This window comes from Gymnogyps californianus, chromosome 20 (genome assembly GCF_018139145.2).
Source record: "Gymnogyps californianus isolate 813 chromosome 20, ASM1813914v2, whole genome shotgun sequence".
Classification (NCBI taxonomy): Eukaryota; Metazoa; Chordata; class Aves; order Accipitriformes; family Cathartidae; genus Gymnogyps; species Gymnogyps californianus.
The window spans coordinates 8,763,566-8,784,788 of NC_059490.1; the positions used below are offsets into that span (position 1 = coordinate 8,763,566).

General features: G+C 48.9%; 1 protein-coding gene across 1 annotated transcript in view; it reads left to right on the plus strand.

Annotated features, from left to right (window-relative positions):
• Window positions 1-18,313, plus strand: part of VPS53 (VPS53 subunit of GARP complex) — a 69,030-nt gene extending 50,717 nt beyond the window's left edge. The window contains exons 18-22 of the mRNA XM_050908833.1: window positions 1,937-2,085; window positions 7,368-7,437; window positions 11,499-11,636; window positions 14,776-14,880; window positions 15,261-18,313. Coding sequence (XP_050764790.1) covers window positions 1,937-2,085; window positions 7,368-7,437; window positions 11,499-11,636; window positions 14,776-14,880; window positions 15,261-15,431 — 633 coding nt within the window. The 3' untranslated portion in view covers window positions 15,432-18,313. The remainder of the gene's footprint in view (window positions 1-1,936; window positions 2,086-7,367; window positions 7,438-11,498; window positions 11,637-14,775; window positions 14,881-15,260) is intronic.
• The last annotated feature ends 2,910 nt before the right edge of the window (window positions 18,314-21,223 follow it).

Below are 21,223 nucleotides of genomic sequence, written 5' to 3' on the forward strand. Positions count from 1 at the left end.
CACCCCGTGCGCTGGGCTTCTCCTTTTGGCCGGCGAGTGCGAGGCCTCGCTGCTCCTGTTCTTTGGGCTCATTTTCAGCTTGTGTATGTAAACGATGTGGATATCCCAAGAAAAACATAGGACGAGGGAAAAAGAGGAATAAATTTTAAATGACAGGAACAAAGCTTTACCAGAAGAGTTGGGCTCATATTTCTTTTGATGACTTTTCAGTATGTGTACTATGTCTTTCATTGCAGCTACTGGGCTTTTTTTTGGGTGAAACACACCCACATACACACACACAAAGGGCTATTTTTACTGTTCATGCTTTAAAGGTTTAGTTGTAAAGTATTGCTTTTGGAATGAAGACCAACAAAATGAAAAAGCTACTGTTCTATTGTTGTTGCAATAATTCAACTCAGCAGTCCCTTCCCACTTTCTGGCTGTTCCTACTATATAGGGATGGTCTGTTGATTGAGGATCACTGTCTGTTGAGAAGGGCCAGCGCTGGGAATGTGCGAGCCCATCAGGGAGACAGGCACAAAGTATTTTCTTCAGATATGACAAGTACCATGAGGAGTAGAAAAGCAGTTGTCTCTTGAGCAATCTTCCAAATGAAAGTAAGACGGAATAAAAACCTGTAGAGCAGGTGATGAGAGAGAGATCCCTTCTAGCTACCCGGGTGATGTGAGATGAGCAGGCTGGGGTTTTGTTTGGTTGGTTTAAATAAAGACAGCTTTGGTAGGACACGTGTAGACTCTCTCAGACACTGTGGTTTTGCAAAGAATTTGGCTTCTCTTGCCCATTTAGTCACTTAGGCTGCATGTTGTTTGGATGGAATTGAATCAGCTGGGTTGCAGTGGACAAAGTAACCATAATTAAATTAAAACCAGGAATAAAAAACTTCACATGCAAAATCCAGAACTTGAGAAAACAAGTTTGAGGACAAACACCCCCTCAAAAGAAAAAGCTCATCTTCCGCATGTGCCCAGTTTCCTATCCTGATTTCATATCTGTTTTCCTCCTGTTTCCTCGCCAGCATGAGGAACAGCATCTCCGAAACAGCTGGAGCGCATTGCGGAGTGGATAGTCTCTGAACAGTAGCAGAGCTAAGAGCGCTTTTCTGGATGCTCATGTTCCTCAGTGAGACTTTGTTATATACATGGATGCTTGGCCAGGCCTTACCCGATTACCTTTTTTTTTTGTTTTGTTTTCCACATGACTTATACTGTGTACTCGCTGTGTACTGCAAGTAAGGCTCAGAGAAAGTCAAGGGAGTCACACATCTGGCTGACAGGGGCTATTCTGTTGCATTTCTGCTGACGGTAAATGAAAACAAAATGGGCGATTGAGTAACTCTTCTTGTTTTGTATTTTTTTTATGTGTATTTGGGATGAGCTGAAGCTGGCATCCTAGCTTGAACGCCAGAAGTGTTTTCAGTGTGAGCTACACTGGTGTAGAGTGCTTTGGACTTTAAGACTATTTCTACCTCTTCCATCTATCTGTCATCAGTCTCACCAGTATTAAAGTCTTGGCTGCCATACAGGAATCCAGACTTTGCAAGCTTGCAGATATTTTCTCAAATGCCTGTAATCAGGATTTATAGGGGCACTTCATCCCGGCAAACTGGAAACTGTTAAATATTAAGGCAGTCTGGCATGCTCCAGAAGCTTTTTTTAATCCTAGTGGTCCCCATTTGTGTAGGTTACTGGTCACAATCTCTCTCTGCTCTGGTGTAAAAAGGGCCATTCTGGGTTTTCTTTGTATCTTGTTGTGGAAGGGTTTTGCTCAATCAGTATAGTGACGAAGAACTTGACCTTGGTGGTGAATTGCAGAGGCAGTCTCTTGATGATTCCTTAGAGATCTTTTTGCAGGAAGTTTGTACAGTTTTCCTTACCTGTTGCTTGAATCTTAATGAATTAAGCAGTCTTTTGGTTGTTTTTTCCCCTTTGTGCAGATGCAGTGGCAGAACGTGGAACACGTTGGTGACCAGAGTCCTTATGTCACCTCAGTGATTCTCCACATTAAACAGAACGTCCCCATCATCCGCGACAATCTGGCCTCCACGAGAAAGTATTTCACTCAGTTCTGTATAAAATTTGCAAAGTAAGTTACCAACATGGCACAGAGTTTATTGAGGTCTCTGCTTCTCACTAGTCTGTCTGTACATGATAATCTGTTTGCTTTCTAGCGTGCAGCATCAGTGGCTGTTAGTGTCTGGGTGAAGACCCTCTCCATCCAAGGAGACCACAGAGGGAGGTGGGGTAGGGCAGCAAACACCAGGAGCTGCTGGCAAGGTTAAAAGATACTTCAGTTTCTTGTCTCAAGTTTCCTGCTGAGGCAGATTTTCTCAGATATTTGTATTGATTGGTTCCTCCTTATGTGCCTAAATTACCCCATAAAATGTTGTGATGATCACTGTCTGCTGTTTGCCAAGTACAGAAGGTTTTGGGTTGGACATCTTTAAAGGGCTTTGAACATCTGAATGTAGACATGACTCTTGCTATGGGAACCTACTTTCCTTCCAGTGATAAGAGGCTGCGATGCTTCCAGGTACTGAGAAATTTGGTGCATCATTTGCCTCAAAATAACTTTTATAATAGCTATAGCACTGTAAGGAGGGCATGTGTGATGAGTATATTCTACCTTCGCAGTCTAAAAGCTGCTTTTCTATGCAAAAATAGTTTAGTAAGGAGGGGAAATATACATTCAGATTTTGGGGGCTATTACGAGTGTCGTCCTGGCAAGTCACTTAAAGTTGAGCAGCATGAAAGAACTGGAAGATGAGACAGAAATGCCCCTTGTCTCTGGATTCAGGGTTGAGGGTGCAGCTCTCCAGCATCTCTTGGACATCCAAACTTTGAAGCTATGTGTCTGAAACAAAAATTCAGTTCTTTGGGAAGATACTTTGAACTCTTCCCTGCTTGCCTGTGGCCAGCTGAGCTTTGCATGCCAATGCCCCAAGAAAAACCCTCGGGAGGACTCTGCCAGTTGTAGCTGCTGCTTTTGGTGTTGCATGTCACTATGCTGGTAGACTCGGGAGCAGTACCATGCATATCATGTGTCACTCTAAAATACCTTAACATTGCATTCATCTGTAATAAGCTAATCATCCTGAAATAAACTGTATGGCCTGGCAGTTACTGTGTGGGTTTGAGACTGGAGCTTCAGCTCCTGCTTCAGCAGGGAAGGATGCAGCAGGCTCTCCTGAGAACTGTTAGCTTTCGCAGCAGGGAGGCTGGCCTGAGAGTTTCGTTCCCCCTTTCTATCTCAGGGTACTCATTAGTTTGCATTAAGGAGCAGTTACTGATAAATCATATTATGACATTGCCCATAATCACTGTTTGAAATGCTGTCTCAGTGAAAATTTATTGCACTTAAGCCTTCTATGTGGTTACGCTTGAATTTTATGTCGCTAACATGGTGATAAATAAAAAAGCCCATTTACTCAGCTGTTCACAGCAAACTCTTAATACCTCAGCTTAGTTGCCTCCCTTTTAACTTTATTGCTAAGCACATACCAAGTAAACTCCGGATAAAATACCCACCTCTCACATTTGAGAAAAGTTCACGTCTAAGCTGAGTGCCTTCATCACAGCTTGTTCCATAGAAGAGCACAGAAACCTGCAAAACTACCGCTCCACTTCAAAACCTTTAAGACATCTACAGCTCTGATCTACAGCACATTAAAATTAAGACACAGTCCTGAATTCACTGTGCCATGGATCAGGTGTAGAAGTGGAAATTTGGTTCCTGAAGATTTTTTGCCAGATCATATTTAGAGTCCTTCTGTACAACTTGGTTTTAAGGAGAACTATCCCAGTGGTAAGGGTGCACTGATTTACTTAAAATGCTTATGATGTTTTAATGCGTACAAACGTTTGTGTTTTTGAAGCTCTGAATTCTTGTGGAATATGCTGGCCTGCCCAATATAAATACCTGGCCTTTTGTGTGCTCCACAACGCTGAAAATCCTTTTAACAGGCGTTGTGCTTCTCCGTATGTTAATACCTGTATCTTTTTGAACTGCCAGCCACTTCTCAGCTCTAATGGATTGTATAAAGCGCTAGTGTTGAGTTACAGGACCACAGGGGAGAAGGCATCTAAAGTCACTAAATTTAAAACTGAGGGATCTGAGCCAAGTCTGGAAGAAGAAAAATGGCCATCAGAAATTGCATTAATCCTCTAACCTAATTCATCATTTTTGCTTTGTTTTGACCAATATGCAACCCTCACTCCCTTGAAATAGTGAGAAGCAGCCAGCTTTCCAGGAGGCACTGGCAGGCAGGGTGAGGGGCTCTGTTCTCACTGCACCTCGGTCCTTGTCCTTTGAAATCAAAAACCACAGCGGTGAAGCCGTGGCTGCTACGCTGGGATGTGTTTGGGAAGTCTGTGACCCGACCTCAATGAGGAAGAGATTAGAACCGAGAGACAGGAAAAACAAACAGCTCTCCCCCTCGCCAGAAAAGCGGCTTGTCCATTACAAACAGCCAGGCGTGGTGGGTAACTGTAGCAGGCGTCCTTCCAGTCGCTCTGGCCTTTGCATCATGCTTTTAGTGAGAGGAGTTAGGTGGAAGAAGATCGTGATGAGGAGGCTCCGGGAGGTTTCGAAGCAGCCGGCTGAGCTAAGCCCCAGCAAGCCTGCAAGGGCTGGGTGCTGCCTCGGGGGGTGGCGTAAAGCAAAACCCTTCCCAGCTGCAGTGACTCAGTGACACCAGGGTGCTTTGAATGATGTCCTGCAGTAGCTCATCTCCCATCAGACAGGCAGACTGTGGTTGCAATCGCTGTCTGCCTTGCTTAGCAAGGCATTGTGTTTGATGCATCATCAGTGCAGGGGATTAGGAAAACACAGGCTTTGACAGAGCCACTCCCGTTGGCTGGGAGCCTCTCAGATGCTGTGGTTTCTGTGCTTTAGGTTCCTAATCTGTCTTGCACTGCTTTATTATTACGCTGGGGACTCGTCTGCTTCTATGGAGGGTTTGCTAGATTCAGTTTTATAGCTGAAACTGTAAATGAATTCTGGCATCCAATCTAGCTCTGTGGATGTGCAGGGAGTAAAGGCATTTAGAGTGCAAAACCTCTTGCAGAGCATTACCATTGAATATGCACGTATTATTTGCATCAGGATTGCCTGCTTTATGCTAAAAGAGCCAAGCATTGAGTCCAGCCTAGGCCAGAGACTCAAGTGAATTTTTCAGTTAAGTGCAACTGCTCTTGATGGTCTCTGCTAGTCCAAAAAAAAAGAAAAAAAAAATACCAGAGCAGCCCTTGGATCTTATGGTTTGTCTTGTCTGTCCTGCTGGAGTTGAAAAGCTGTTTCCAATAAGGCAGCATGAAATAACAGGCATGTGGGGATAGAAGGTCGCTTTACCCTTCTGCATTGATTGTGGGTGGCCATCCTAAGGGGCCTGGGAATTGTTTTGTGCAAGACAGAATGCTGTCTATGGGAGACCATGTGGTTATATAGAAAAGAATATTAAAAAAAAGAGGGGAGGGGGTCCGTTGGCTGCCGGTCTGCCACCCGGCAGAAAGTAAGTCTCACCCTGTTTCTCATACACATGAGCATTAGCTCCACGCCTGACCTTACAGAGGGAGGGAGAGTTGGACCTACGTGCAAGATCAAAGGTACAATTAATCTCTTGCGCTCTTCCGCTTGTAGCAAGCTGCTGCATCCAGAGCTGCTACAGACTGATCATTTTATAGGATCACCTAAGCTCCAGCTGTGCTTGGCACTCTCTATTTGCTCTCTGGGAATTAGTTATACACCTGAAAAATGGACTTCTAAAACAGATAAGTTACATCTCTGCTGTAATGCTTCCGTGCAAGGGGAGACAGGCCTTGTTTTCCTCCTCTTATTTATATTTTGTTGCCAAGGTTGTTTCTCTGGTGGCCAAATTCAAAGCTGTTTGGGGCAGCCCAGTAGCTGGTTCTCAATAATAGTTTGAAATTGTTCTCCTTGACGCCTCTCCAGGAAAAGATGATTCACTGAGAGAGGTCGTGGCTGTGTCTGAGGGAAGGGGAAGGGAAGGAGCCTCCGCTTGGAAGGACTCTTCCTTGAACCATTTCTTTCAATTTGCTCAGCAGCTTGGCATGCTCTGTGCCTGAGTTACGCTTTTGTCATTCTTCCATGAGAAAGGGCGAAAAATAAATGTCCTGGCTTGGAAAACAGGTGGCAGGACAAACAAGATGCTGTCCATGCTCTCTGCTTCGTGGGAAGGAAGCAAATAGCTTGACAGATGCAAGGGGGAAACCATGTTGAATTTAGATCATCACCGTAAACGGCGCCTCATTCAAAAGGACAGAAAACAGACCGACTTATATGAACTTAGCACAGAGCCATTAAAATCTAAGACCTGCCACCAGGTCATGGACAAGGTCCTGGAAACGTGAGCTTTGTAGGCATTCAGTGAAAGAAGGCCACATGAAAGAAGCAGAGTACATTAAAAACAAGGCAGCAAAAGGAAGACAAGAGTATGAGTGGTGTGGTCCTGACAGATGGAGTTTGTGTTGCTCACGCTGGCCCCTCTCCTCGCGTTCAGCTCCTGAGTTTTCCTGGTGCTGGAGCTCTGTAGGGTAGGTGGGCAGGAGCTTGTCTTGCAGGTGCTCAGCCAGCGCTTCTGCTAGAAGGGAGCATCTGCTTCTCTGCTGAAGAGTGAAAATACCACAAAGCTTAAAATCAAGAAGCAAAAAGCTAAGACCAAAGTTGACGCTCTTGGAGTACGTTGTCCAAGGTGGCGAATATTGGGCTTCCATCTTTGCCAAATTCTCCCCAGTTGAGTGTACGTAACTTAGTCACTTTTCTGAGTCTGAAGTCCACGTTAGTAAAATAGAGTAATGGTATTTTCCTTTTCACAAAACTTTTTCTTGTCTTGATTGTGTTGGCCAGAAGCTTTCTGGAAGAGTGCCTTTCTGTGTGAATGTCCAGGGCCCAGCAGACCTCCAACCTTGGCTGGACCTCAAGTTCAGTGTGTAATATGCATGTTATGGAATTACTTGTATGCAGTAAAATGTAGGTTCTGGATACAATCAAGATACTTCCACTCCGTGAATAGCTATACTAATCCTGGCATGTTGCTGGTTTTATTTTGTACAATAGTTTGTTTGCTCGTTCTTGACCTTGTACTGTAATACTTCATATATAGTTTATAGCAATTTATTTACATAGAGTATGTGTGCAACTTCGTAATTAACTCTGAGATCAGTATGGATTAAAGCAAAAGAATTGTACCTAGGGTTTGGGGTTTTTTTATTTAGTATACTTAATGTGTCTGGAATCAGCTTGAGAACCAGTGTCTGTGGAAAGCCATCCTGGTTTGTTTTTGCATGCTTTGACTGTATGACTCCAAATACTCACATGTAATTGTGTCATTTTGTATCTCTTCTCTGCAGCTCCTTCATTCCCAAGTTCATTAACCATCTCTTCAAGTGCAAACCTATTAGCATGGTGGGCGCAGAACAGGTAAGAAAAAATAGTTGCATGGGCTGTCATATTTTATGACTTTGGGATTCAAGAAGTCGAGGCAGTTTTTGGTAAAAAGGGGCAGAGAGCTACGTTACGTGTCCTGAACTCTGGTGCAGCTGAGGCAACAGGGATACCCTCTGGTACAGGGCAGAGTGGAAGCAGGTTTATAGGGATCCTGCTGCAGTTGAACCTGTCCTGGGAGAGGGGTCCTAGGCACCTTCCGAAGCGGAGGAGCTCTCACTTTGCCAGTCAAAGTAACAATAGCACAGGAACAACAAACCTCTTACGTACCTGTCTAAGGTGTCACGATGAGATTGTCTTCAGTGTGCTCACACAAAGGAAAAGAAAGTTGCTCGTGGCAGAAACTATTGCAAGAAGCTACCATGTCCTTCTCAAAGACTGTTGTTTTTCTGTCCCATCCTTTCTCAAATCTCCCTCTGCTGCTACTGTGCCTTCTCCCGGGGTTAAACTCAAGCCTATTGCTTCTCTGCTCAGAAGAGCTGGGGCATGGTCAACTCGTAGTTGCTGGATGAGATGTGCTTCCCCTTTCCTCCGCTTCAAGAAGTGCCAGGGTGGAGGGTGGGCAGTGAAGAGGGCCTCTGCAGTAATGGCTTTAATCCTTTATTCATACATATGCCTGCTCCTTAAAAGGAATTGATGTAGGAAGCATTATTTGGAGGGGAAGTGAGACAACAGGAAAACTTTACCAAAAAAACCAACAACAAGCCCAACCCACAATCCTAGGTGTCCAGGCAGTTTCTCAGCTCAGGTAGTTTAAACACTGATACTTTTTTTTTTTTTTGTAAGCATTGACCATAACACACACACAGTGCTTGGTCTCACATGACAATGTGCATGCCAAGAGCCAGGTTGGTTCCTACGCGTTCCCCGCGCGGGCCCAGTGACAGCGGTGCTCAGGGCCACGTGCCCGCAGTGGCGGCATGCCAGCTCTCGAGCAGAGCCATGCCGGATCCTGCCAGGGACTGTGCGCGCTGCTCCCAGGTGCTGGCTCCTTCCTCTCTGAGGAATTGAAGCCGTGGGAGCCAAAGGGCTCCTCCGCAGCCTGATGGCAGTTTTGCTAGAGCCTGCATCCTGGCTGAGTTCCAGGGAGTGCAAATAGATTTTTTGCCTCCTCTGGTTTGCCTGCTAGTTATGGATGGCCGCTGTCTTCCTCTCCTCAGAGCCGTGCAGGAAGGATGGGGTTGTGGAGGCGTAGTGCAGTGTTTTCTCTATTCTGTCCCAAAAAATTGCTAAATGGAGGCCCCGGTTTTGTGGGAGTTGTGAATCTCACTAGGCGAGTGATGCTGCAGTGCCTGAAGACAGGACGGTTTCTTTCCTGCATAAATGCCTTCCAGGCATCGCTTCCTTAGGCGTTGCAAACACACGTCAAAACACTGCTGCATGGCGGGGAAGAGCTGTCCCCAACCTCTGCGACTCAGTAACTGAGACCTAGGGAAGTGACGGCCCAACATCTGGGGCTCAGGACTCCCCAGCTTCCTCCCAGGAACCTGCCTCGCTGTTGCGCTTTGAGAGCTGTAGATGCTGCAAGACGGCGAGACGCAATCTCGGGAAGGAAGGAAGGACGTTGAATTATTGCCACTTGAATTAACGTATGCATTTCTGTTGAAACGCTGCCCCTTGAGAGGAGCCCCTGTCCCCGAGTTGCACGTGGGTGGGCAGCGCAGGGTATTTATTTATTGCCTTGAGACCATGGGTGCAGCTGCAGGGCTGTGACCCTCCATCTCCCATCTCTGCCTGTGGGCTGGGACCCTGCTACTCTGCGAGGATGAGGTTTGGATGAGGCAGGCTTTCAGCTGTCCCCTGCACATACAGCTGCTCCCCTGCGGGCTAATTAAAAAAAAAAAAAAAAAAAAAAGGCAGAATCATCCCTAATGGGACTGCTGGGAACTTCAAATCGGTGCCTTAAAAGCTGCTTGGGTTTTAGGCATCAAAGATGGGTTCTGAGCAGTGTGTGTCTGCAAAATGAAACAGGAGCTTTACATCAAAACCTTCCTCTTTCTTAATAGAAAGCAAATGAGTGAAGCACAGTTCCTGCTCGTCTTGTGCAATGAGCAATAACCTGAGAGTGATTAAATGAAGTCTCTTTTTAAATAAGTGTCTAAAGTGATTAACTGGTTGCCAGCAGTGGGCTTGTGTCTAATGTTAAAAGGTTTAATATTACTGTATTGCAATAACAGGCCCAATTTGCTTCTTTAAAGCAGATGGGGAAGGTTTTTATTAGCCTGATTCACTGTGAATATATCTCATTATAAGTGGGACATACCTTCCTGGGGTTAGATGTACAGAGGTCTTCAGAAGCTGATCTCCTCTGTCTCTGCAGCATGTAGATCCTCAATTGCCTTAGCATCTTTTGAACACCCCCCTGGTCACCCACCGGCATCTTTCCGCACCAGTTTCTCTCCCCTGGTGCAAATGTTGCTGTGGAATATGCTTTCCTGGCCTTCCCAGTCCTAAAGACAGCTTTTCCTGCTGTTTGCTAATAATCGTGTTTGAAATCTGGACACTAGGGCGGTGTTTACAGAGGTGTTCAGTGCGGGGAACGAGACCTATGGGGTTTCACTTTCTGTGTTTGTCTCTCCGACTTAACAACAATTCTCTGTCTCGGCAAGCTTTGGCAATGAGTTGGCAATGCCAGGGACCTGGAGTGGATAACGGGGGGAAATAGGGTGAGGGGACAGAGCCTGCGAGTGCTGCGTCTGTGGGAAAGGCTGCAGAGTGTGCGAAACTCCTATTAGACGTGAGAGAGTTTACGTGGGAAAGACGTGAATTCCCCAACCGTGGAAAAATCTTTCATCTATGGGATCCCTCGTAGACACACAGGAATCCAGCTATGACAGCCTGAGCCGACATCAGGCTCCAGCAGCTCCGGGGTGCACAGAGCTGCTCGTTTGTGCTGTGGTTTCCTGGCTTCCCAGGATGAGATTGATGGCATCGGTTCATCTCATGCAAACCATGAAACAGGCAGCACACAGCAATGATATGCCGCCGCAGATAACAGGGTCCAGATTCGAACTGGTGTGACCCACCGCCCCTCCTCCTCCTCCTCGGCTCACTGCTTTGTATTTGAACTGAATTCCCACGTGTGCTGAATGCCGTACCGTAAACGTTCACGTTGTTCGCGGTGACTGCTGGGGGGTTCTGCAGGGCCCGTAACGTTGTGTGTCGCTCCAGAAGAACGAGCTTCCACCTGCTCCCGAGAGCCCTTTTGCAGGAAATGCACCGGGTGTGCCGACAGCCCGGCGGGCTTTCACACTCGCTGCTGTGTAAATAAATTGTGCTCCTCTTTCTCTAGTTTGATTTCAGATTTCTATCCTTCACTGGTCTTGTCTCACCTCTTCTTCAAACATACCTCGTGCAATCAGAAGAGCGTGGTATTTGGGGTAATCTTGCTCTGAGAAACCCTAACCCGCAGCATTTTGTCATCAGACAGTGCTTGTCTGGCTGGGCTGAATTTCGTGGCTGCTCCTTGCTGCTTATTTAGCTGCTGGCCTAGTAAAAACCAACATACAGACTGTGAGTTTCAGTGTACCAGTGAGCACAGGATGTTGAGCAGTCCTCCATGTAGCTGTATTGTGTTGCAGTTTTCTTCTTAAAGAAAAAAAAAAATCAAGTGGTTGAGTAAATGCAGAAAACCTGACATAATGGGTGGCTGGGTGCAGGAGGAAGCATGATGTTAATTCATTTGACCTCAGTATCTAAATAATGATACGGCTACAGGTAATCCAGATTGTTTCACTTTATACTGTCAAGGGGAAGAGGACTGGACATCCATGCCTTATGTGCCAGACGTTGAGCTGCCATAAGTCATTTTAAGTCAGCAGAGCAGTGCTGTTAAAATCAACGAACGGTGCCAATACATAGCCACGGGTGATCGTTGAAGTGTCGTTACGTGGGTCAGTCCCTCCTGTTCCTGCCGTCTAACTACCAGGACTTTTTCCAATGTGGGAAGTGTTAAACTTTTAAGGATGTTGGATTAGAGCAGCTAATGGAGCTTGGTAAAAGGGACCTGAATAACAGGGTGCGATTAACTATTGCAGCTGCTGCTGGACACTCACTCTCTGAAGATGGTTCTCCTGGATCTGCCCTCCATTGGGTCCCAAGTGGTGAGGAAGGCTCCTGCCAGCTACACAAAGATAGTGGTGAAAGGCATGACTCGGGCTGAAATGATCCTGAAGGTAACTCAAGACTTTTGATAACCTGCCAGCCAGACTGCTGGACTGAGAATCGGAGCGAGTGAATTCCAGGGGGCCCTTCCTTTGAACGCAGCAATCTGAAATTGCCCATGAACGTATGCGAGCTTGTCCGGGTGCGCTGCCAGCTGTTCTACAGAACTGGCTTATTCGCCTTAGTTTTGCCCCCACTCTCTTTTAACATCGCATTTGAGTTTTCATCCTCATTTTTCAAGGTAACCGAGGGCTCAGGTTCTACTTACTAGGAGAGCTGGGGCACCAGATTCCCTCAGGAGCTTGTGAAAATCAGAGCTAGCATCCATAAGTGTCTGCCGCAGGGCAAACCCTCCAGTTCAGGTTACTCCAGGCCTTTGTGCAGACTCCATCACGCAGGGGAGCCAAGCTGTGCTTGAGTCACCTGTTTACTGTCTAGTGTAACAGCCAGTGCAAACATGTCTGGGTTACTGTATTCACCAGAGTCCTTTTTCATTTTCCAGACCTGGTGCCTGGAAAATGACCCAAAAGCAGTGTGTTGTCTTCATAAAAAGTAACAAGCAAAGCAATCTCCCCTTCCCCCCTGTTGCTGGAGTAAGAAGTTAGGTTTGATCCCAGGAGAAGCCATGGGAGCTGTGCAGTTGTACCCTCCTGGGTGATGGGATTGCCCCCTGCTCACCAACAATGCTGTGGAGATGTTCCTGTGAGTGAATTAGTGGGACCTGGGGTCAGGCAGGACAGGCAGCTGCCAGCCAGAGCCTCCTGTAAACCATAGCCAAGGCAAGGAGGGGGTGCAGAGCCCGGGCTCTCCGTGCTTGCCTGCTGCTCAGCGTGGCTTTGCTCCCATGCCTAAGGTAATGTCACGGCTGAGTTTGAGTTCTGAATTCAGAAATTAGTTCTGCAATTCCATGCTTTTAGATTAAGGTGACTGAGATGTTAGTAGATACGTTAAAGCAAGTCTAAATTTTCTTAGAAATGACCTGAAGAAAAATACCCTGCTACTGCTAACAGAGGAGCAGGGAAGATTGGTGCCTATTGCATACAGAAACGGGTCTTTCCTTGGAGCTTATATGTGAATCAGAAAAGTAATGGAGTTAATTTGTCTACCCTTAACATCACATTGGCTTCATCGGGATTGAGATGAAAGCATTATAGAAAGTGCCTCGGGCAGGGGGTGCAGGCTGCGGAGTGCTGCTGGTCGGCAGGCTGTGCGGTAGCAGCGTGACTGCTTTTTCAGACATCCCGTGCTTGCCCTGCTGCTGCATAAAGCACTGCTGCTGGCCCCAAGTGAGGGCTCCCTGTCAGTGTAACTAGTAATTAAACAGCGATACGCTTATGGCGCTCAGTGCTCCGCAGAGCTGTTCTACAGAATAAGGCCCTGAATGGTTGGCTGGGGCAGGTTTGTTGGTCGTAGTGACTGAATAGATCACCCTGAGTCTAGGTAACCCACAGACAGCGTTTGGGGCTGGTGTTAGCACCCATCTCTTGGGTTTGGGAGAGAAGAAAAGGCTCTTGGAAGCGCCTGCTCCTGCCGCACCACCGGTATTTCTGTAGGAAGGTTTCCTAGCGGGAGCCCAGAGCTGACCGGTCATCTCTGGCCATTCTGTTTGCCTTGTGCGTTGTCTCTTTTTATCAGTGCTCAGACTCTCTCTGCAGTTTCCAAATTGTACATTAAAGAGTCTTTTCCCTAAGAGCTATTTCACCCCATCAGAAGCACAGGCCAATACACTCCTCCTTGATGTTTTCAGGGCTCTCCTACCTAGCACCGAGATGGTTCAGAAGCACTGCCTCTGTTGCATACAACAATACCACCATAGAGTAGCGTGCCCGGGCTTATACCAATGCAGCTAATTCAGTAGGAGTATCATTGAGCCCATAGATGGCATGAACAAATTCATTCAGCTAAGCCCTACAAAGCGCAGATGCGAGCGGGGAGGAGGGCATCAGGGTGCGCACGTCCCGCAGAGCTGTTTCCTTTCTCCTCTGGCTACACTGTCTGAAGTTCCAGCTTTTCATCTTGGCAGAAGATTTTTACAAGGGCTGTAAATTACAGATTTATAAGTGTATACATGGCTATGATGTTTCATTGGTCTGAAGTGCAGGGAAAGAAAGAAATGTCTCAGTGACAGAATACAGTGTGGGGTGAGCTGGGTCAATGGAAACATATGGAAATGTTTTCAGAGACAGGGAAGAGTCTGGTCGTGTGTTGTTTCTGCCCTGCGTGCAGGCACACATTCACACACACACACACACACACACTTCCCCAGAAAGATGGTTTTGCTGCCCAGCATTATCAAAAGATGTGTTCTGTATGGAGCTCGCTGCGTATGTAAGGAAAATACAACGATGAGTAATCATCTTTCCAGCTTCAAGGCTATTTTGCTTTTTTTTCCTGACTTGACCATTGCTGGGACGAAGAGGGTGTGAGCCCCGGGGCAGACGTCAGCAGGGGGTTCGCACACTGCACCCCAGCCTCTCCAGAGGAGCTGCACCCAAAGGACAGAGCGGCTGCCTGCGGCACCGCTCACCCATCAGGTTACCTGTCAGAAGCAGGAGGACTGCACAGCAGATTGCTCTGACCCACGCTGTCCTGGGGACGGAGGGAGTGACTGCAGCGTGTTGTCAGATTCCCCTGCGACACGCTGTCTCTGCCCTGCCTCTGGGCAGGAGGGAGCGAGAGGGACGCACAGCCGAAGTGAAGGTCTGGACTGTGTCCAGGCTGCCTGATCTGCTGGGGACTTTCTAAGTGTCCCCCCCTACCACCAGCACTGCCTTTCTCCCCCAAGCGACTCCCCAACTAGTCTTCCCCATGCAACAAGATAAAAATCTTGAGTTTTGACAATACACCAGTGCCTGCCAGCCCACAGGCCTACAGACAAACTCCTGCTGCTCTTTGAAACACGATAGGCAGCCCCTTGGGTCCGAGCACCACTGCTGTGCGGAAAGAGACCCCGTCCTCCCTGCTCCTCACTTTACTTCTCTTCACTCACCTTTACCTCTCAGTTACTAGCAGCACGTACAGCCTCTTTCTTGCTCCTTAAGCATTTTATTTTAGGAGAAGCCAGTCCTGCTGTCACTCAGTGCCTGAGTTGACTGAGCACTGGCTTTAACTCATAGAATTTGTCTGATCTCTTTTTTCTTGTCTTGGCAGGTGGTTATGGCTCCGCACGAGCCTCCAGTTGTGTTTGTCGACAATTATATCAAGCTCCTTGCGGACTGCAGCACCGACACTTTCCAGAAGATACTAGACATGAAGGTTAGAACCTATCCCACAGAGTTTCTGCTCGTCCGCTAGCACTGCATTGAGATTGTTGGTGACTTTTTTTCAGTAGAAATACAGAGGGGTTTGGGAGTGGGAAAAGTAGTCTAAGGCAAGTGTATCCTCTGTACTCTGAAAGTGTGTAGAGTTGCTAGTGAAGAATAGCTTTTCCGTTCACGTCGCGTGTTCATACCTGCTCTGGCTCCTGGGACTGAGCTCAGTTGTCTCGGGATCATCCAGAGGTCTACATACAGCTCTTGGCGGGTGAACAAAAGGTTGAGGTTTGAAATGGGCTCTCCTGCAGCTATTCTCGTGCGCACCCGCTCCCGGTTCAATGAAGTCTAACCGTCTTGCTTCGCTGTTCTTTGCTCCCACAGGGCCTGAAGAGGAGCGAGCAAAGCAGCATGCTGGACCTCTTCCGCCAGCGCCTCCCGGCTCCCCCCTCCGGAGCGGAGAACACCGGCTCCCTCTCGCTGAGCGCTCCTACGCCTGAGCAGGAGTCCTCTCGGATACGGAAACTGGAGAAACTCATAAAAAAAAGACTCTAAGTGAGCAGAAGGAAACTCTGTTGCTCAGGATGAGCTGCAGTGACTGAGAGCAAAGCTCGTCAGACTTACGATTTACAGTATGCTGCTGAAAAATCCGTGTCCCATCACTCCCATGCCCTGTGATCTCTTAACCATCGTATACCGTGGTGCTGCATCTCCATTCAGACCAAGGGAGAATCTGACCAAGGTGTTTGCCCTTAGACAGCTTAGCAGGAGCGAAACCCAGGACATTGCTGGGTCCACGTGGTGGAGAAAATAGAGGTACCTGGAAGTCAGCAGCTACAAAAACGGTTTAGGTGGATTCAGAGAATATCTGGCTGTGATACACTTGGTGTCCCAGCCTTCAGCCTGGCTGAGCTCCTGCTGCAGCACTGAGGATTTTCCCCGAGAGTTCGGTGTTACTGCTCACTCCCTGTTGCAGAGCTGTTGCTCTGTTTCATTATTTATTGGGGAAGGGGGGAACCAACCCCAAACCATCACCACCAAAAAAACCCCAGCCCTTTAACAGCTGGGATCCAGGCATCTGCAGCTCCACTGAATTAATGAGACACCCAGGAGAGAACCCCAAAGCAGATTTCTCCCCTGCTCCCAGGACAGGCGTGCATAAACCACCAGTAAAACAGCAAGGCAACTCCTTTTCAGAACAGGAGGAAAGGGCTGAATTAATGCCTTCTGCACCTTGGCAAACCTCCTGCCAACAAGCTGGCAGCCTCTGTCGCTGTTACAGCTTAAAGGCCAAACCCTAGACGTCTGCGGAGCCCATCTCCAGCGGCTTGTTATTTCTCTCGCGTGTGCTGGACTCGCCCGCTGTTCCCGACGGGAGTTCCCGTACTGCATCTCGCCCTCTCTCCACAAAGGGCCATTCATGGAGCAAGTGTCAAACAGCACCAGGCCCTCGTTCTCACGCCAGCCGGCGCGTCCCGAGCAAGGGTGTGCCCCTTTGGCATCTTCGCTGCCCTGCGAGGAGAGATGCTGGAAATGTTGGCTTTAACGGGGAGCCTGGGCCTCTCCCTGGGATGGGACGCTTACACCAGCCTCAGACTTTGAGGGCCTTCCTTTCCTTCTCCTCCTCTGAGCTTCAGCTTGCACCAGTGCAGAGAGGAGGAGAACCAGAGGTGAAATATTTCGGATAACCCAGGCCCCCCGCTTCCCGGGGGGCCAGCTCCTGCTGGCACCCAGCCGCAAAGCCAGCGTGGAGCTGGGTTGGGGTCGGTGGACATCTGCGCCCTGCCTGTTGTCTGAGCTTCCCCGAGGAGTCTCAGTGCAGGGAGGCATCGCCTTGTCGTTAGCAACTCTGGATTTCTTCGCAAACTCCTCTGTACCCTTTTTGGAGGACTTTGAAGGCATATGCCCAGCCGTGAATGATTGAATCCCATATGGGTTTAGGGGCAGATCGACCAGTCGTGCCTGCTTCATTTTAACTCAAGCTTCACTTGCATGTGCAGGAAAAAGAAGTCTTGTACCAGTTTGGCAGGTGAGGAGCAATCATGCTGTCAGATGCCTTCTTGGGAGGGTCACGCTTCCCACCAGGTCAAGTTTGGGCCTTAGGACTACATTTATTAGGGGCTGTGCTCGCTAGGGATTGTAGTACTCGCTGCTGCCCATCTGGGAGGTGGGGATCAGACACGCTCGAGGAAAATGAGCTCCATCCGCCCAAACCCAGAGCTTCACTGGGACCCGGGAGGGAGGAGGTGAAATGAGAAATCCCCGAGTGAGGCAGAACCTGGGCTCACGCTGCGTCTGCCAGTTCATGCTTCAGCACCATCCCCTCTTGGGCGCAGGCTGCTCCCCTTCCCTCTCCTCAGCCCCATGGCTGTGGGAGGGCAAATTTGGTGCCTGGTTGGTAAAATCCTCTCCTCCCTTTGCGCAGCCGGCAGGAGAGCCTGTGCTTGAACAGGCAGGAGTTGATCACAGGATTTGAGCAGAAAGAATAAATCCGCAGAGATGAAATCCTCACAGGCCAGGTTTCTAACGCTGCTCAGACGGAGCTGCCGCTGCAGCAAGGTGTGCACTAACAGGTACGCTAACACCAACTCTTTAGGATGTATTTTTAGGGGTCCCCAGGCTTGGGCCCTGGCTGCGGCGTGTGGGTGCTCAGCTGCAGAGAGCCGTAGTGGCGATGTCCGTCGCAGAGCAGCAGTAACAGCGCTTGTGGGGAGGGACGGCAGTTTGTCATCACTCCAGTTGTACAAATCTTCCCGAGTCCGCTGTTGCTTCATTTATTTCCTCTCCTGATTTCACGTCGGGTGACAAAAGAAGGAACAGTGGTTGAAAGCTCGTTGGGGTTATGAACAGCCATTCCCCAAAGACAGATTATCTCAAGGTGCATGTACAGGATGGTTCACACATTACCAAATGCAGTAGGTGGGGAGGAGGGAACACAGGTTTGTAGAGATTCGTTATTCCCATGGAGGGATGAATAATTTATTTTAGATTAATTTTTCTCTGCTCTGTCTATGGATGACACTCTAAATTATGAATAGCTGAAGACGATGTTCAAGTTATTGTCGCCTGTCTTTCCCCGAAGACTTCCCCCGATTCATTCTCCACATTTCATTCTGGAGATAAGAGGAAATAAAAGGAAAAATGAATTTTTAGTTTCAGCCTTCGAAGAATGCTACAGGTCTGGGTGTTTGGAGTTCCACTTTTAGAGAGCACGTCCACATTTTTCTACTTTCGGTATAAGGGTTTTGTCCCCCTGGCTCTTGGGTATTTATCAGATTTGGCATGTCCGTATGCATATGTTAGCTGTTTGGGGTTTACATCTCCGGGGAATAAAGGATGATTTTTTTTTCTGTATAAAATGCCACTTTTTACGTTTTTTGGCTGAGGTGTAATTCTGGCTGTATGTCGGAGTGTGACACTAAAATGAATTAAATGATTACTGATGTTCATCTGCTGGGTGTTTTCTGTACAGCAGCAAACCCCCAGGGCCGGGAGGGACCTCACCCAAAATGTGCCGGACCCAGGGCTCCGTGCTGTCCGTCTCCATTGCTCTCTCCGGCGGCTTCTCTCTGTTCTGGCTTTTCCACCTTCTGCCGCTCCAGCAAGCAACTCTCCGCCGGCAGCATCAGCATTTGCAGCAGCTCCCCGCGCCACGCTGGTGGTTCAGCAGAGCTGACCTTGTGCCCCTAATTAATTGGATCATTTCTGGTGACTTTAACTGCTGGAGAGATTTCCGAGAGATCCTAAATTTTCCTTTGAAATTAATTAAGAGGTGGCGCCTTTTTTCCACACGATGCATGACGTTGGAGGAGTTTCTTTCGCTTGGAGAATTAATGACTCATTTGCTTTTCTCCTACCGCTCTGCCGGTCCTGCCCCCTCCGCCCTTGGGCAGGAGCAGCCTGCGCCAGGCGACGCGGGTGTTTATTTCTTTCACCAGATTTACAGCTGTGACTTCGAGCATCTGAGTGACGATGTCCAAGTCTCCACAAGCCTTTTCTTGGCCGCAGCTGGGCGGGCGGCAGACGCGGATGCTGTTCGGCACCATCAGGCCACGGCTCTGCTGTGCTTAGGAAAATGAGCTGAAGCATTTGGTTTTGGGCTGTGTCAGAAAAGGCTTTGGCAGAAGGCGTTCCTCTGCGCGCCTGCTCTGCTGGGGCCGGTTACACCAGCTAGTGCTGCCGTCACCCAAAATTTCTGGGTTAAAACCTGTGCTCATTCCTTTCTCTCAGCCAGAGCAGCTCCACCGGTCCTGAGCCGGAGTTGAGGTGGGAGCACATGGGCTCGAGTACTTTGCCAGCCTTGCCTTTGAGAGCGCAGGGACGTCTGGGGTGGCGGGGGCCTGGGGCCAGCGCTGCTCGGGGTGCCGGGGGGGTCCCTGCTGGGAGCGGGGCAGGGGGGTGCTCCCTGGGCCCTTGCTTTGCCTGGGGTACAGGGTGACCAGGACCAAAGTACTGCGGTTTCCCTGCGCTCAGGCCACTGGGAAGTGGTGGTGCTCTCCCTTTCCCGTCAGGACACAGGGAGCCCACGGGGCTGCCATCGGGGTCTGGATCCCACGGGGAGGGGAAAATCAGCCTTTGACACTTGCAGCACATGGAGCTTCCCGAAGCCCTGGGAAAACCTCGGCTTGTGGCTCGGCGGTTCACGAGGGCGGCAGCGGCAGGGCTGTAAAAGCCGATCAAAACTGAGCAACTTCAGCGATGTGCTGTCAGCGTTCGTCCCTGCAGCCGAACCGCTCAAACCGCTCCCAGGGCTCCCATCAATCCCACTGCTTGGAAGCATCACTGTGAGCGCAACTCCCATGCCCGGCGGGTTCGCGGTCTGCTCCGTGGGGAGCAGCCTGGTATTTCCCATCGTTTGGAAATAATTTTCCATCGTTATCAAATAACACAGGATCCTTCTGATTTGTTTCTCCCTGCCCGCAGTGACGGCCCCCTGCACTGCATCAATGTGCCCATTGTTCGGTTGCTGATTAAGGCAAGCACGCCCAGCCCAGTGGAAAGTCCTTTATGGAAGGAGGATCTTGATAAGATACTCATATCTGCTCTGTCCTGGCCATGTGTGGGCAGTTAAAAAGTAAATAACATGGACAAACAGGCTGTGATGTACAGGCAGGGGAAAAGATTTCCAATGCCATCAGGGATTGCATGGATCGGTACAGTTTGAGAGGCTTAAAAAGAGATGGGCTTTCCAAGAGGGCAGTGTACGTGTGCCTTAAAAGCAGGGCCCCTGTATACAGAGGCTATCAATAGTATTTTAGTTATAGAGTAGTTAAAATCCTGGTTAAACACTTCCTTTTCATCCTAGCAGTCGAATTTGCAGCTCTGGATGCTGGCACTGCGGGAGATCTGAGCCCGGTGCGAGGCAGGGCGGGCTGTGTAGCCCCCTCGGCTGCTCAAACACCTCCATTTCACCTGCCAAGCCCAGAAACGAGAGCCTGGAAGGGCACAAAAAAATTGTCATTTGTGTCAAGCCAGGCCAGGGTGGGAGGCTTTTTGCTAGGAAGTAAAGAGCAGCAAGATTTCCAGAAGCCCGTGCGGCTCTGCTCATCCCAGGCACGGCCGGCTGCAGCCTCACGCAGCTCCCCAGGCACCGAGATCCCTTGCACCCGGACCCCGATCCCCACGGGAGCGGCCGTGGGGACACCGGGAGCCCTCAGAGGCGGCTGCTGGGAGGTGCCACAGGTTCCCCCCCCTCCCAAATTGCACTAACTCGGTTATTGGCAGCGTGGTTTTTAGCCCAGGAGCTGCACGGCAGCTCTGAAATAATGATCGCGTTCATCTGGAAACTGCTCCAGCGCCTTCTGAGGCGTCTAATTTCATAAAGGGCTTTTATGGGAGATTTTGGAGCGAGGAGCGATCAGCTTTCCCATAGCTCGCGGAGGCCAGAATCTCTCTTTTTTTGGGATGCGTTTAAATCAAAAGGAAGAAAACACCTGTCCAGCACATTTGCTCAGACCCCAAAGATTTAAATCAAAATTTTTAATGTTCTTTTTCTTTCCATCTGCATTTTTCAGCAAAGACAAACAGCCTCATAGTATTTCTTCAAAGGAATGTAAATTCCTTGAGGAAGTCTCCGGAGTTCCCAGCACCGCATAGCTGCAAACCACAGACGCCTACGGCTGAAAGCTCTGCTCTGCTTTTAATTTTGGGGCAGGGAAGGAATTCTTTTCAGGGGTTTGGGTTCACTTGTGCTGGGCCCGTCAGGCCAGACTGCTTGTTACTGCACAGGGGAGTGTTGACTTTGGCCGGCTGCAGACAGTTGCTTTCCCTCCACAAGAGTATTCCCCCACCGAATCTGATGACACGGCGCAATTATTTCATTAGGATTTTCCAAAAAACGTTCCCTC